We start from the raw sequence: 16,845 nt of genomic DNA on the forward strand, positions 1-16,845 counted from the left end.
ATGGGCAGTAATCCATCGAGACTAACAAGCAAGTCCGTTTCACTCTGTTTTTTCCCCAGGCTGCAGCAAAAGTGAGCCCAGGAACAAAAGACCTTGGGTATGGTGTTGTGTAGCAGAGCTGCCAGAAGGTGCTTGTGACAGGTGTCAGTCGGTCCTCCAAGCCCATAGGGGCGATGGAGAGCTATGGTCCCCGTGGCAGGCCTCAGCCACACCTTCCGGGCATTGGGGAATTAGCGGGGAAGGTGCGCCGGCCGGAGTCGGTAGCGCGCGCCCCTCAGGCAGGGGAGCGCCGCCGGCCGGAGTCGGTAGCGCGCGCCCCTCAGGCAGGGGAGCGCCGCCGGCCGGAGTCGGTAGCGCGCGCCCCTCAGGCAGGGGAGCGCCGCCGGCCGGAGTCGGTAGCGCGCGCCCCTCAGGCAGGGGAGCGCCGCCGGCCGGAGTCGGTAGCGCGCGCCCCTCAGGCAGGGGAGCGCCGCCGGCCGGAGTCGGTAGCGCGCGCCCCTCAGGCAGGGGAGCGCCGCCGGCCGGAGTCGGTAGCGCGCGCCCCTCAGGCAGGGGAGCGCCGCCGGCCGGAGTCGGTAGCGCGCGCCCCTCAGGCAGGGGAGCGCCGCCGGCCGGAGTCGGTAGCGCGCGCCCCTCAGGCAGGGGAGCGCCGCCGGCCGGAGTCGGTAGCGCGCGCCCCTCAGGCAGGGGAGCGCCGCCGGCCGGAGTCGGTAGCGCGCGCCCCTCAGGCAGGGGAGCGCCGCCGGCCGGAGTCGGTAGCGCGCGCCCCTCAGGCAGGGGAGCGCCGCCGGCCGGAGTCGGTAGCGCGCGCCCCTCAGGCAGGGGAGCGCCGCCGGCCGGAGTCGGTAGCGCGCGCCCCTCAGGCAGGGGAGCGCCGCCGGCCGGAGTCGGTAGCGCGCGCCCCTCAGGCAGGGGAGCGCCGCCGGCCGGAGTCGGTAGCGCGCGCCCCTCAGGCAGGGGAGCGCCGGCCCAGGGCCGTCCGCACCTGCTGACCAAACACCCACCCCACAGTGTAGTTCGGCCCCTGGGCTACTTCCTACCCAGTCTCTCAGGCGGGCCGCTCCGGTCCCTCCCTCTCGTCCGGGCATTCCGCTGTGGGCCGCTCCGGTCCCTCCCTCTCGGTATCAGACTCACGCTGGCCTGGGCTGCAGTCAGGCCCCTCCAGGTCCTCTGGGTATTTGGCGGCTGGCAGCCCTGGTTGCCACAGGCCGTCCTCCCGGTCAGGCTCCTCCTTGCCTAGGGCTTCGCCTGGATCAGCAGCAGGATCGTGAGGGAGCAGCCTGTGTCCATCTCCCTCCCTGGTGCTCTCTTCACTGGGCAGAGGGCCCCGCCCTTTGTACTTCCTGTCCCACCCTTTCCCTTCCAGGGATTGGTGGAAGCTTGGCCTGGCCCCACCCACTCAGGCTGAAAGGGTGGCTCTTTACCCTCTGGTTCAGAGGGGAGCCACCCTGGCTCCCTACAGCGCTACACTGGGAGGTGGGGGAGATGGGGATTCCCTTGTAAGAATTTTTACCCCTCACCTTTCCCATAACTTGAGCAGAGGTTTCTTTTTCACCAGATGTTGCTCCTAACATTGGAGGACCCAATCTTCTGGATCACTCTTTACTTAATAGGTTTAGTCCTATGGATTCTGGATGTCTAGTACAGTATTGAAGTGGTTCAGGGAATGAAGGAAAGGCTGATAGGAAAAGTGAGCAAACGGAAGTGTGGGGCAAATGAGATCTTTTGGGAGTCGTGGAACACCATGTAGATGAGAAATATAAGGAAGTAGGGAAGAGAAGGAAAAGAAGAAACACTGACAACTGTCTGGGCAAAGACACAATGATCCATTACAGTGAAGAGGGGGAAAGATGGTAGAACAAACACAAGGTACAGTATGTTACTTAACTTCGTTTTATTAAAGACCGAACATGCTAAACCATGTACAACAGTTAAATTGCAAAGGATGTGACTTTGAGCGCACGAATGCACAGAATTACAATGCCTATGTAGACAAGAGGGCTTGTCTATATGGAGACACTCCGGAAAATTTATCTGAATTAACTAAAGACGTGAATTCAAGTGGATTAGTTAAACTTCATTAAATCCCTGTATGGATGCTGTCATTCAGAATTAAAGTAGCCTTAATTTGGTTTTGCTTCCAAAGTGAATTAAGCTATCTTTGCTTTTGATCAGGCTTTTTTCAAATTGTAAGAAACCTCCCCGTTGCACAACTCATTGTCTGTATTGGTTTGAAATGTGGTACTTGGTAAAAGGAACATGGTTTATGAAATTGTACAGTTTTCCAGTTCACCCTCCCCAGCCCCTGAGGAAGGGCTGTCTATCAGCTACTGCTAAACCTGAAAATCTGAAACCTGCCTTAAAACATGTGGCTGTTTGTCATCCAACAGATGAAATGGAAGTTGTCTGTTTAAATTACACTTGAATGGAAGATCTCAGAGAGGGGGATGGAACACTTTCCTTGTGGTTCTAATTGTTTGATGTATTTGCTAGAAGCTGGTATTATTGGGTAAGCTGTATTTCATAGGATTTTTTCATGTCAACCTGGCAGTGTGAGGAATTCTACATACCTCAGATAGGTAGTTTTCGGCAGTGTGACTTCAAGGAAAATTTCTTCTTCAGTCTACTATTCTCCTCCTTGACTTGTGCCAGCCATCTTTCTTTTGCATTTTCAGCTGTGGCCAAAGTTTTCTTCTGGTGGACAACTTGGATAAGGGTTAGGCTTGCCAGTAGTCTAGATATTCTGTGGCTGAGGAAGTGGGCCACTGAGGAAAATAACCTAAGCCTTTTGCATTCCTTCAGTGGAAGTTCTTGGATTAGGCCTTAAATAATTTTTTTTTTTTGATCAGTCTCCTTTTGCTTTTTACTGAGAAGTATAGCTCAGGGTTTTCCCAAGTAGTCCTTCCCTAACCCACTTGTGGGAGTAGACTTGTGTTGTATTCTAGTATCTAGATTCATTTCAAAATGACTACTTCATTCCCCACTGTTAGAGATCTCAGAATCATTTATCTTTGGTTTTTAGCTGTGGTTCTTGTTGACTTTTAGCCAAACTTCCAGCCCAGTCCCTCTTTGAGATTGGAGAGAGCAAGAGAAAAATTAACACCTGTGGTACTTACTCATAAATTCCTTCCTGTGCATGTCAGTCCACAGGTAAAGTCAATGGCATTTTACCTGCTTTACTTGATTTTTTGCACTACTATTTTTATCAAGAGATATTAAGAGGATCTCACTAATGTGTCTGAGGTACAAGGCGGCTCTGGATCCAGAGGCACTACACAGAAAAGACTAGTCCTGTGGGTATATTTGGGTAGTTTCCTTGATATCCTTTTGGTGAATCTGTCACATACTTTCTATATTTGTTCTCACATAGCACCTTAATCCCATACCTTTCTCTTGGGCTGCTTCCAACAACTTCGGGAATTCTGGGAAACAGGATAACCTTAAGTCACACTCTTTAGAAGGTGCAAAATACATGACAAACGCATCAGTTTATTTGTAGAATATAGCTATCCCACTAAATACCTTTTTCCACTGGCTTGAGTGGGCCTGCTGATCAGTCTACAAAAATAACCTCTACCATCCCTTTTCCTTTTGTAATTTGCAGGTGGCGACAGACAAGGTTGCAGGAAAGCTGAGTTCTACTCTCTCATGGGTGAAGAACACTGTATCGCATACTGTCAGTCAAATGGCCAGTCAGGTGGCAAGTCCATCTGCCTCATTACACACTACATCCTCTTCTACCACTCTTTCTACTCCAGCACTATCACCATCCTCACCAACGCGGTTGAGTCCAGATGATTTAGAATTATTAGCTAAACTAGAGGAACAGAACAGGTGAGTGGGGAAACATGGTTTTCATATTTTGCTCTTAAAATTGTAAAATGAGAACTAAAATAGACTTATCAAAATTATAGCAGAGAACCTATTAAAAGGGGTAATGTTTTTCCTGAACCCAAAATTTTACTCAGTTTAAAACTGCTAGCTGCATGGAAAAGAATGTGCATTTTAAATATTCTTAATCTGAGATTTAGAAAAGCATCTGCTCTTTCAGAACCTCCAAAACATTATTTGTTACCTTTTCTAGCTTTATAGAAATCATTAAACATTGTTTCTAGAACTGTACTGACAGCTGATGCTGGAGTCCATGAGATTCAGGGATATAGTTTAAAGAGGGAGTCTCAAGTCCTGATGCTTTCACCTAACCTGTTCCTTGGTTTGTGATATACTAATGCTGGCTTTTAAACCTATATGAAAGGATGCAGACCTTTGACTCCTAAACAGTCTAGTTTTATCCTTTTCTGCTCATTGGGGGCTTTTCTGGAAAAGCCCCCAATGACCTAGGGTACAAAGACTTTTAAATGGTGATCAGTAGCACCTCAAACCTTTAGTTGTCTGATTATCTGGTTTTAGTCAGGCCTTTTGGTAAACCTTTCTCTAAGCAGTTTTTCTCAAAAACTGTGAATTAGGATCAGAGATCCAGACCCTCTGTTACAGTAAAGTTGACATTTTAAGAACACGTTTTTAGTTAATTCCATAAAACAGCACTTGGTGTAAAGACATGGACATTTAAAGTCTGAATAAATTAATTTAGCAAACAGTTTTCAGACAACTTTCAAAACTTTCCATAAATGGAATAATCTTATCACCCTTGCATCTTGGTTTTACAGGTTGGATTGGAGTATTTCTCCTTGTCTCTTGAAAACTGTCCGTTTTCATTTTAGCTATAGTGAAGCTTATATACATTTCACTACATCTCCATTATTGGTTGTGACACGCTCAATAGGCAATAAGGAGTCCCATTGCTTATCTTCCTTCAAACAGTTCACACCAAGCCTGCTTTTTCACATCAAGATTACACTTTTTCAAGGAGAGAGGTGATGCACCTATCTTGAAAGCTGCTGTGTATCGTCACAAAATTTTGAATCTGCTACATTTTTTTTTTAAACTATAACTGCTCTTTGGAAGTAAAGAATTGAACTCTGAACCCAGGAAGTCATACTTGTTTCTGCTCACCAGACAAATTGCTGCTGGTGATATCTTTAAATTCAGATTTCCTTGTCTGTGTGAGAGAGAAACTGGCCTACACCTGAAGAGATAGGATATAGGTGAATTGAACAGTTTAGGCTACAGTGAAAGAACCCAAAGGAGAAGTGAGACACAAGGAAACTTAAACTTCCTGCAACCAAATTTAACCTCTTGAGTTAGCAAAACTATCTACTTTTTATTGAAGGCCTCACAAAAAATGCACTGGAATGGTGCAGTCCAAAGGATCTGTTTGTGAATAGTAAATCATTGATAGGGTTTTACATGAATCTTAGTTTGTGTTCTGTGTTTAGTGACTACTTACAATATAAAGAAACTACATGTTACAAATCTGAGGGCAATGGATTCAGTAAGGTAAGGTTTCAAATTATAATAGAAATGTAGTAGAATTTCTTAGAAACTGAGGAAAAATAAAACATGGATTGTCAAAATCTTAGGTTTTGCAATCTTAAAATGTTCTGTGCTTTAAAAGTACATATAGCTCTTTTCTCTGACGTTATTTGGAGTCTGACTGTGTTTAGCATGGTGCATGTTGAGAAAAGCAGTTCTAGTTTTTAAGTTAGTAGTGGAACATGGTAGGTTAGGTTTGTAGAAGTTTAAAAATGCATTTTCATGTGTATACAATAAACTGGCTAGTGATTCTGTACATCTCAGCTTTGAGTTTTTCTTGTGAAAATGAGACTGTTTCCATTAATTGGGGTTAAATTCAGATTTAAACTTCTGGGACCATTGCAGTTAAAGGGACACACTACTACTTTAAGCCTTTTGTTCAAAAGCTGAAAATAATAAAACTACAAAGATCACACTTGTAAGATGTTGCTTTTTATGGATTAAATCTCATTCTGATACATGCTTTGTTTACACAATACTTAAGATTTTTTTTATAAATACTAATGGATAGGAGCAGAAAAGGGGAAAGACCATGTAAATATCTGAATTAAATGTTTGTTCTAGCTGAGAACCTGAATGTGTCGGTGCCCTGAGATTTATGCACATACGTGGTCAATACTGTGCAGAGGTTTATAATTTCCTGAAAAAAATTAACAGCTCAACCTCACCAATATGGTGGTTGGATTCTACTTTTTAGCACAGGGACATCAGAATTTACTTGACTTACGTCTTTGCTTTCATAGCAGCCCCCCTTTCCTACAAATACAGCTCCAGTGCTAAGTGAAAATGGAACATAGTACACAGTCTCCTAGACTGCAAAGTGTAGTCTGATCTCTTGCTTCCTACCCAATACCTAGACTGAAGTAAATGGATTTATTTTTATTACATGTTTCTTTGTTACTTGAAGATAGGTAGATCTTAAGGCCCAGTTCCTGCCACCCCTGAGCTTTTCACAAAATCAGTAGCCAACAGGAAGCAGGGGATGAATCCAGGCTCAATAGTTAGCCTCTCTGTCTGGAGGGGCACAGAGGAATAAGGGCACGGCTGCATTAGAGTTTACAGTAGTCCAGCTGCATTAGTACAGGTGCGCTGGCTTAAGCTCCCTAATGTAGGCACTGTAAGCCAATAGGAGAGAGCTCTCCTGTCAGTTTAACTACTCCAAGCCTGTGAGCGGTTGTATTTAGGTCACTTCATTTACAATTTTTATTACAAAAACATGTTAAGTAAAACAGTTTGAATGAATGGATTTGTTGGATACATTCTGTGAAGAGGGGGTGGAAGAGTTATCTCCTCTAAACAATTTGATGATCAACAATGATGCAGTCTAATATGGTTAGTACTGTAACTAGCTTTGTATGTTGCAGACTGTTGGAGACAGACAGCAAATCCTTGCGTTCAGTAAATGGGTCAAGAAGAAACAGTGGCTCCTCCCTTGTATCCAGTTCATCAGCTTCTAGCAACCTCAGCCATCTCGAAGAAGACTCCTGGATTCTTTGGGGAAGAATTGTAAATGAATGGGAAGATGTACACAAAAAGAAAGAAAAGCAAATTAAGGTATTAGTCAGTATTATAGGACACTTTTATAGTGCAAAGCAACTGGTGCTATTTGGTTTATTCTCCAGTTGGTCTTCCATGTTTTTCGGAAAATAAGTGATAGAAACTCGGGCTGTCGACTAATCACAGTTAACTCATGGGATTAATTTAAAAAAAATTAATAGTGATGTTAAACAATAGAATACCAGCTGAAATTTATTAAATATTTTTGGATGTTTTTCTACACTTTCAAATATATCAATTTCAATTACAACACAGAATACAAAGTGTACAGTGCTCTCTTTATATTTTGATTACAAATATTTGCACTGTGAAAGATAAAGAAATAGTATTTTTCAATTCACCTCATACAAGTACTGTAGTGCAATTGCTTTATCATGAAAGTGAAACTTACGAATGTAGTTTTTTTGTTATATACCTGCACACAACAAAACGGTGTAAAACTTTAGAGCCTAAAAGTCCATGCAGTCCTACTTCTTGTTTAGCCAGTCTCTCTCAGACAAACAAGTTTGTTTACATTTGCAGAAGATAATGCTGCCCACTTGTCTACAATGTCATCTGAAATGTTACAATGCTTCAACCACCGTTCCAGAGGACATGCATCCACATTGATGACTGGTTCCGCTTGATAACAATCCAAAGTAGTATGGACCGACACATGTTCATATTCATTATCTGAGTCAGATGCCACCAGCAGAAGGTTGGATTTTCTCTTTTGGTGGTTTGGGTTCTGTGGTTTCTGCATTGGAGTGTTTGCTCTTTTAGCACTTCTGAATGCATGCTCCACACCTCATCCCACTCAGATTTTGGAAGGCACTTCACATTCTTAAGTCTTGGGTCAAGTGCTGTAGCTTTCTTTAGAAATTTCACATTAGCATCTTCTTTGCATTTTGTCAAATTTGCAGTGAAAGTGTTCTTAAAATTAACAACATGTATTGAGTCATCATCTGAGACTGTTATAATGTGAAATATATGACAGAATGCTGGTAAAACAGAGCAGGAAACACACAATTCTCTCCAAGGAGTTCAGTCACAAAATTAATGCATTTTTTTTTTTAATGCAAGTCATCAGCATGGAAGCATGTCCTCTGGAATGGTGGCCAAAGCATGAAGAGGCATATGAATCTTTAGTGCATCTGGCACGTAAATACCTTGTGTCGCCAACTACAACAGTGCCATGCGAATGCCTGTTCTCACTTTCATGTGATATAATTAAGTAGTAGTCAGCATTATCTCCTGTAAATGTAAACAGACTTGTTTCTCTTCACGATTGGCTGAACAAGAAGTAGGACTGAATGAACTTGTGGGCTCTAACGTTTTACATAGTTTTATTTTTGAATGCAGGTTTTTTGTACATAATTCTACATTTGTAAGTTCAACTTTCATGATCAAGAGATTGCACTACAGCACTTGTATTAAGTGAATTGAAAAATACTACTTTGTTTTTTACAGTGCAAATATGTGTAATAAAAATAAATATAAAATGAGCACTGTACACTTTGTATTTGATGTTGTTGTAATTAAAATCAATATCTGAATGTAGAAGACATCCAAAAATATTTAAATAATGTTGTTCTATTGTTTAATTGCAATTTTTTAATTGCTTGACAGCCCTAATAGAAAATTCTAACTGAATCTTTTCATTCTGAATATCAATCCTATTTATGAGCTATCAGACTTGTATGCCCAGTCTGTCCTCATGTAATGCCAGATATATTTAGTACGTCCAGAATATCAAACACTTTCAATGAAATCTTCCACTGGAAATGGATTGTAAACTAGGAAAGATTCCTCATTTCCTTAATCTTATTTCTGAAGACAGAACAGACTTCATATTCGGAGCCTGTGCTACTTATGTAAGGGCATGTGACATAGCATCATTTGTGCAGGTGAGGATATTTCAGATCTCTTAGCCAACATCTGTCAAAAAAGACTAGAAAGCCCACTCCTCTGGGGCAAGTAGGAATCTTTTTCTGGCAAGTGCAAGCAGTTTTGCAGACTAATTAGGTTTCTAGCACCTTATAGGGGCAAATATAAACTTCCAACTATGACCAGCATAAACCAATGCTGTGTTTTCTTCCCTGGGAGAACTGACCAGAGTCTTCTCAGTTTTGCTGCTGCTGTACAGAGCCCTGCCTGCAGTAGTGAAACTGACAAAAAACAGGTCAGTTTTATACCACTGATGTTTGACCTCTTCTGCGCAGCGCTGTGTGCTGGAGCTCTTCAGTGTGGAGGAGAACTCACAGGGGGCCTGTGGGAGGGATAGAATAGCTTGAGATGCCTTACCACTACTATCCGTGCAGCAGCCAAAAGGACAAGAGGAGAGAAAGAAAGAAAAGAGGGAAACCATCCTAACAGTCAGAATATTTTGGGGGAAGGAGGGATCTATTAACCTCTGTTTAATAGATATCTGATGCTCAGGGGCTCCTTACTTTGTAGGATTCAGGGAGAGCACCCTTCCCTTTCCCAGTGGCTTGGAGTGGGGTAGGTGGGAGGAAGATAGTAAAGACCAAAGCAGACTGAAGAACTTCAAAAAGAGCTCACAAAACTAAGTGATTGGGCAACAAAATTTCAAATGAAATGTAATGTGGATAAATGTAAAGTAATGCACATTGGAAAAAATAACCCCAACTATCCCTGCAATATGATGGGGCATAATTTAGCTACAACTAATCAGGAGAAAGATCTTGGAGTCATCGTGGAGAGTTCTCTGAAGACATCGACGCAGTGTGCAGCGGAAGTGAAAAAAGCAAACGGGATGTTAGGAATCATTAAAAAAGCGATAGAGAATAAGACTGAGAATATCTTATTGCCCTTATATAAATCCATGGTACACCCACATCTTGAGTCCTGCATACAGATATGGTCCCCCCATCTCGTATACTGGCATTAGAAAAGGGCAACTAAAATGATTATGGGTTTGGAACGGGTCCCATAAGAGGAGAGATTAAAGAGACTAGGACTTTTCAGCTTGGAAAAGAGGAGACTAAGGGGTGATATGCTAGAGGTATATAAAATCATGAGTGGTGTGGAGAAAGTGACTAAGGAAAAGTTATTTACTTGTTCCCATAATATAAGAACTAGGGGCCACCAAATGAAATGAATGGGTAGCAGGTTTAAAACAAATAAAAGGAAGTTCTTCACTCAGTGCACAGTCAACCTGTGGAACTCCTTGCCTGAGAAGGTTGTGAAGGCTAGGACTATAACAGGGTTTAAAAGATAACTGGATAAATTCATGGAGGTTAAGTCCATTAATGGCTATTAGCCAGGATGGGTAAGGAATGGTGTCCCTAGCCTCTGTTTGTGAGAGGGTGGAGATGGATGGCAGGAGAGAGATCACTTGATCATTACCTGTTAGGTTCACTCCCTCTGGGGCATCTGGCATTGGCCACTGTTGGTAGACAGGATTCTGGGCTGGATGGACCTTTGGTCTTATATTCTTGTATTATATAAAATTAATTATTTATTAACTAGGCATTGGTCTGTGACAGTTGGAACTAGACAGAAATTGATATGGAAGATGACAAGTAGGCTTAGTTTTGCTAAATGTTGAATAATTTCCAAGCCCCATGTAAGTGGTTGGGTGTTTGTGTAAAGTGGGTAGCAGAGATGGAGAGAGAGAAATTAAAGTGTGTGTGTGTGTAAAATTTCTTTGGGGAGGCAGCTGTGAAGAAAGAGAACATAACATGGGAAGTGAAAGAGAGGTTTGAGGACCGAGAAAAGAAGGAAAAGAGGAAACAGACTGTTTCTGCTCACAAAGCAAAGACAGCTTGTGAAAAGGCACCCTTAATAGATCATGGAAAGAAAATGATTTGAAGTCAAGAGGAGGGAAGACCAGACAAAAACAAGAGAATGTAGTAAATAGGGCATCTGAGTAGGATTCAGTGGAAATATTTGAGTGTCACACACTAGTGTCAAACGGTTTTTGTGGTGTTTTCACCAACTATAAAACTAGTCAAAATACTATTTGGGGAACATAGTCGTCAAATTTAACCAGTGTTAGTGGAATATCTTTTCAGTGAGTTTTCTTTTGCTGTTCAGCCAGCTCTACTTGTAAGTTACTTTTTTAAAACTAATTAGATGGATTGACAATTTTAAAATTAAATACAGTGTATAACAGTATGCAACAGCTTCCCATTAATGCTAGTGGGCATGGCTTTGACTGCAGAGGTATCTTCAGATTTGGCTACAAAGGCTGCCCTTGGGCTTGTAGAGTTGGGGAAATTTTTGAAACTCTGAACATAAACATATGGTACATTATTTTTTTCAGGCAGGTTGACGTATGTTCCAACTTTGGCACTTTCATCCACCTCAAAGCATGGACCTGGAGGTAATTCTGCAAGGTGACCTTAGGGGTTCCACCTTTCAGTACCCCTGGCATGCGTAAAGAATGATGCTGTGCCTGTTAGCAAGTGCAATATTTTCCTGACGTATAGCCCTGGTACCACTACTGTTTCTTTAGGTGTGTAGGAAGAGTTAATCTTTGTTACCTTGTAGAGCATGTACATAGGTAACTTAATTTGGGGGCATGGGGAGTTAACTCTCCCCTCCCACATTGAGTGTGAGGTATAGGCAATTGAGGGTGGTGAATTGTTGGGAAGCAATACCTGGAGGCTGCTTTGGAAAGTTGAGGCACAGTTATCACATGAGAGCAGGGATGGGGGGGGGGGGGCATGTGATAAAGGGCTTTTGAGTTGATGGGAGCATAGCTGGCTCAGGGAGTTAAAGCTCTGCTCCCTGAATCAGCAAGGGATCATCAGTACAGAGCTACTAAGATACTCCTAAAGTGGAGCTCCAGAGGGGCCTGGCTCCCTTAGGGATATTAAAGGGCTGATTTCACTGCTACAGAGCTACAGAACGGCTCCTGCTGTAGTGAAGGTTCTTTGTTACATTCCTTTCCTTGTTGACTTCACCAAGAAACTGTGTAATTGTTTTTTTAATTGTTACTTTTTAAATGCTGTCCTTGCCCTTGGAAATTCCCAGAAGAGTCAATGCTGAGAATGATTTTATGTATTTGTCTTTTTTTGACAAATAGAGGCAGTCTTCAAAAACTTTAAAATGAAGCTAACTTGAAGGTCTTGAAAATAAAAGTACCTACTGAACTTTCATAAGACTTGGACAAATAATTGCCAAGACTTATCCCTTAAATTAATAGAGCTACCTGCAAAGGTGTTTGAAATAGTGTTGTAATGAGGTGCTGGTTTCAGCTTTAACTATGGAGAGGTTTCTACTTCTCCATAATTCTTATTTAATAAACTTACAGCAATGACAGCTACCAGTTTTTTTTCCTTTTCAGCATTTTGATATTTTCTTAGTGAAAGGATTACTTAAGTAAAAGAAGGTTATCCTCTTTCAAAAACTTACACAGAACAAATTATTAGATAAAGTGCTAGAAAATGCATAGGAAAGGAACTGTGTTGCATTGTTGAGGGAATGACTCTGCAGTTGGTGGTTGTCCCCACGATTCTTAAACTTCCTGAGCTGTACCTTTTCTTAAAATCTTTATCAAGCAGCCAAACCCCTTATCGCTCAGTCTTTCTTGGCAGATCTGTAAATACAAGTACCATACTCGAGCACCCCGGGAATGAGACAGAATATGTAAGTAAGTTATTAGGGGCCCCAAGAATCTGTTCCTGGTACACCAATTTATTCAGGGGAGGCTTGTATTGTGTAATAGCTGTCTTTAGCTTTTGAGAGAATTTATATATGTCCCATAACATGGAACCAAAAAAAGTCAGAGAACCTGAACATATTACCCTCTTGGTATGCCTTTGTCTCTGAATTCATGTTCAAATAGCTTTTAAAAAATATTTGAAGCACTGACATCAGTGAAATTAAGCGCAAAAAAAATAATTAAAACAAGAATTTCCTGTAGGTATTGTCCTAGTCAAGGAGACCCTTATCTGAATAATATAGAAGTAGGACTTTTGTTGTACCATATTAACATTGTAGCCTAACATGCCTAAAATAATAAATTTGGCAAATATTACTATTGGCTAATATTATGTAACCATTTTGTTACTTTTTTTTAATTTTAGCTCATTGGGGATTTATTCCAACCAAAGTTTTCATATTTCTGATTCAGAGGTTACAAATGACGACAAATGTACAAATGTTGTATCTTAAAGGCATTTTTTTGTGGAATGTTAAAATAACTGCGTCAGTTAAGTTCTGGTGCATAGTAGCCATCTGGTGGTGCTTGAAAGCATGTGCAACTGCTTAGATGATAGGTACCCTGATTTGATAGACTAATGAATGGAATTACTTACTCCTGAAAATACACTTTTAAAGTTTTTATTGTTTATTAAGTTTCATGGTAATCATACTCTTGGCATCTTCTTGGTCAACGCTCCTTTCTTTTGCTACTAAGTGAAAACAAAGCTGAGTTTAGTTGGATCACCATTTAAACACCCATCTCTCAAGTGTCTATTGTGGACTATGTAATTGTTTTATAACATGCTTTTCCTTTGTAACCAACTTAAGTCATGGGAAATTTCCTTCACAAAAGAGATTTAAAATTTCATTGTAGTTTGTTTTAGAAATTTACATATTTATACTGTAGGAATCATTAATGAGTTTCCTTTCTTTTTTTCTTATGCTTTAGGAGCTTGTTCGAAAAGGGATACCCCATCATTTTAGAGCAATAGTTTGGCAGCTTTTATGCACTGCTCAAAGCATGCCAATAAAGGATCAGTATTCAGAGCTTTTGAAAATGACTTCTCCTTGTGAAAAACTGATAAGAAGGGACATTGCTAGAACATATCCTGAACATGATTTTTTTAAAGAAAAAGACAGTCTTGGGCAGGAGGTTTTATTTAATGTTATGAAGGTAAGTTAGTTGTTTTTTTTTAATATACAATATTGGAACACAGATGGAGGCTTGAAAAATAACATACCCATGTTGCATCCTCTTTAAGAGCCTCTAGTCTTTGGCAATAGAACTTTCAAGGCTGTAACTTAGTATAAAAATTTTTACCTCTTGATAGCACAGTTTCAAATGGTTTGCAGATATTTGTATGTTTAGCTATAGGAATAACTTCACTTTATCAGCAGTAGAAAACATTTACTTGATTATCTTAGATTAGGATAAAATCAATACTAAATACTAACAGCATAATGGAAATAGCTTGTGCAGTAAAGCAAAACAAACACACATTGTGACAGTTGACTAAAACAAGAACTTGAAAATTAGAAGTGCCATTCAATCTTCAGACCCTCTGTTGAGTCTAGGTGGTAGTTCCTTCACTTTGTGCTACACCCAGACTGATTTGAGATTGCTACAGTGCTGAAGAACAAGATGACTTCTAACTTCAGAGTAATATTGTCCAGAATTTCTTTGCATTTATTAGCTGACGTAACTATTTTGGGGCTTAATTTAGGAAAAAAGATTTTCCAGGCCCCACAGTTTCTTGAAATCCTTATTCCGCAGAAAAATTGGCCTGCTGCCAAATCCCATAACCCAATAAACCTCAGCTACTCTAAATAAAAGCTAAGGAGCCAGCTGAAAACTCATTAAAATTGTGTCTACCTCTTAACTGATCATTGTATATTTCTCTTTGATAGTACTTGCTGCTTGAAACAGGCCCTTTTTTGTTTTTATTGCTAAGCAAGAACATCTGAGAACATACACTTAAGCCTTGGGAACATGGGTTACTTTTAAATCTTGATTTTACTTGTTGCGAAGAAAATATCTTTCAGCAGCTTCATCATCCTTTGCATAGTAGTTATGGTCTGAAAAGTAGAACCGTTCAGTGTTTCAAGGTCTCTACAATATGAGCAGCATAACATGGAAGTGTTCTTACAGTTCTGTTAGAAACTGTCATGTTTGGAATGAATATATTGCTGTCATCCAAAATTTAGTGTCTGTTAGATCAAACCAGGTCTGCCTAAAAAAACCAAACCAAAACAAAAACGCTACTCCATACATTTGCTCCTTGATGAAATCCACCACCCCCCATGGCTGTGCTGCAGACAGGAGCTACTCCCTCTGTAGGCCAGGTTATGTCATGACAGCTGTGGGAATTGGGGGTGATGAGTTGGGAGAGAAGTGGTGATAGTGTTGTGAAGCCTGTTGCCCAGTATCTTCCTAAAATTAACAAATTCCTCTGGTTGAAGACTGCATGTATCCCTTTCAAAAGGGGGTGACAAATAACATGAAATGCTTCTGCCCTATGCTGGCCTAGGGAACATGGAATTGAGCTCAGTCCTCTGAAGCATCATGCTACCACTAGATCATTTGACCTCTAAATAGAAATTCTGTAGTCTATTAGGAATTCAGAGAAGGAAGGGTACCCTGAAGGCCAGATTTGTTGAAATGTCTATAAGTGCTGTGATTCCATTAGTGCTGCTCCCTTGCTATCATGATCTGTTTCAGGCAAACTAGGGAGAGGAAATCATTCCAGCCATCTGTCTCAACTAGTGGAGTTAAAGGAAAAATAATTAATGTAAACTGGCCTTGAACAGAGCAATCAACAAGGAAACAGCGTGGCAAACATGAAGCTTTGGTCCTTCAACTTCACAAGTAGAATGTCTTCATTTAGGAGACTTTGAAACTGCTTAGTGGAGGACCTTTTTCCCTAACCCACTTGAGGACACAAAACTAATGGCTGAATAAAGGCACAGTTTTGAGTGGCTGTTTCCATATACAATCCATAACTTTACAAATATAGATCTGTGGCTGACATAGGAGTCAGTCTTGCTACACTGAGAACATTAAGGACTTGCTGCTATCTTGAAGTTTATAAGCCTTTACAATTTGCATTTAGAAATGCTTATTTGAATATGGCCAATGTTCAAAATATTCATTCCAAAATGAAAATCTTTCAAACCTTTAATCTGCCCTTGGGAGCTTGCTCTTCAGATGCTGATCCAAAATAGCTTCAGTTGTCAGATGACTGCTCCAACAGGAAGGACCATGTCTGTTTTATTTCAAAGGTTAACCGTTGAAGTATTTTGTTCAGTTTAAGCACAAGTCACTTTTCTTGGCATTTTAAGCTTCTGCCTACTGAAAGGGTTGGATAAAAGTTGACCCACCTTTAGCAGCTAGAAACAAAAGCAGAAAAACAGCAACCAGTATGAAAATAAGTGTTTTAATTGTTGCTTTTCAAAATCTTAAAGATTTTTATCTTTTAGGCTTATTCTTTAGTGGATCGTGAGGTTGGATACTGTCAAGGAAGTGCTTTTATAGTTGGGCTGCTGCTTATGCAGGTAAAGAGAGTATTATGTCAAATGTGTAGAACCTCTAATGTTTTACTAGAATGCAGAACACAGCATAGTACCATGTGATGGGATTCTTTTTTCTGTATATTTAGTTTTCCATAATTTCTTTCACAGTGGACTGCCAGATACTTCACTAGTCAAGAACATTTTAAAGTTATTTTACAGAGTCAAATTAGTTTTTTGCTCTCTCTGCTTCTGTCCTTCCCAAGAAGCACCTTGAATAAGGAGTGACCTTTCTCAATGGAGGGGGAACGCTTATTTCTCAAACTTTTTTCAAAAGTTACTTCAGTGTTCCCCTAGCTCTTACTCATTTCAACTTCAGTGGCCTTGATTGCTGAGTGACCACAAAGTTTCATTTGAATTAAAATGTGCCAAACTTCAGAGCTGTCTTTCACACTTTGAGACTTAGTGCTCAACATTAGAATAGGCTTTATAAATTCCAAGGCCAGAAGGGACCCTTGTGATTACCTACTCTGACCTCCTGTATTAGTCCTAGACCATCTCCAAAATAATTCCTAAAGCATATATTTTAGAAATACTTCATCTTTATTTAAAATAATCAGTGATGGACAAACCAATGTAATCCTTGGTAAATTGTTCCAATAGTTAATTACTCAGTGTTTAAAAATTTATGCCTTA

At 40.9% G+C, this 16,845-nt stretch overlaps 1 protein-coding gene across 8 annotated transcripts in view; it reads left to right on the forward strand.

The window, feature by feature from the left end:
- Positions 1-16,845, forward strand: part of EVI5 (ecotropic viral integration site 5) — a 139,687-nt gene that overhangs the window by 18,969 nt on the left and 103,873 nt on the right. For 6 of the 8 annotated variants that reach the window (XM_077824789.1, XM_077824788.1, XM_077824787.1 and 3 more), the window contains exons 2-5: positions 3,605-3,834; positions 6,798-6,987; positions 13,592-13,816; positions 16,120-16,194. In XM_077824789.1, the coding sequence (XP_077680915.1) occupies positions 3,686-3,834; positions 6,798-6,987; positions 13,592-13,816; positions 16,120-16,194 (639 nt within the window). In that variant the 5' untranslated portion in view covers positions 3,605-3,685. Of the gene's footprint in view, positions 1-3,604; positions 3,835-5,336; positions 5,398-6,797; positions 6,988-13,591; positions 13,817-16,119; positions 16,195-16,845 lie in introns of those variants that run through there. The other 2 variants (XM_077824784.1, XM_077824783.1) reach the window with 2 other exon arrangements.

This window comes from Eretmochelys imbricata, chromosome 8 (assembly GCF_965152235.1).
Source record: "Eretmochelys imbricata isolate rEreImb1 chromosome 8, rEreImb1.hap1, whole genome shotgun sequence".
Taxonomy (NCBI): domain Eukaryota; kingdom Metazoa; phylum Chordata; order Testudines; family Cheloniidae; genus Eretmochelys; species Eretmochelys imbricata.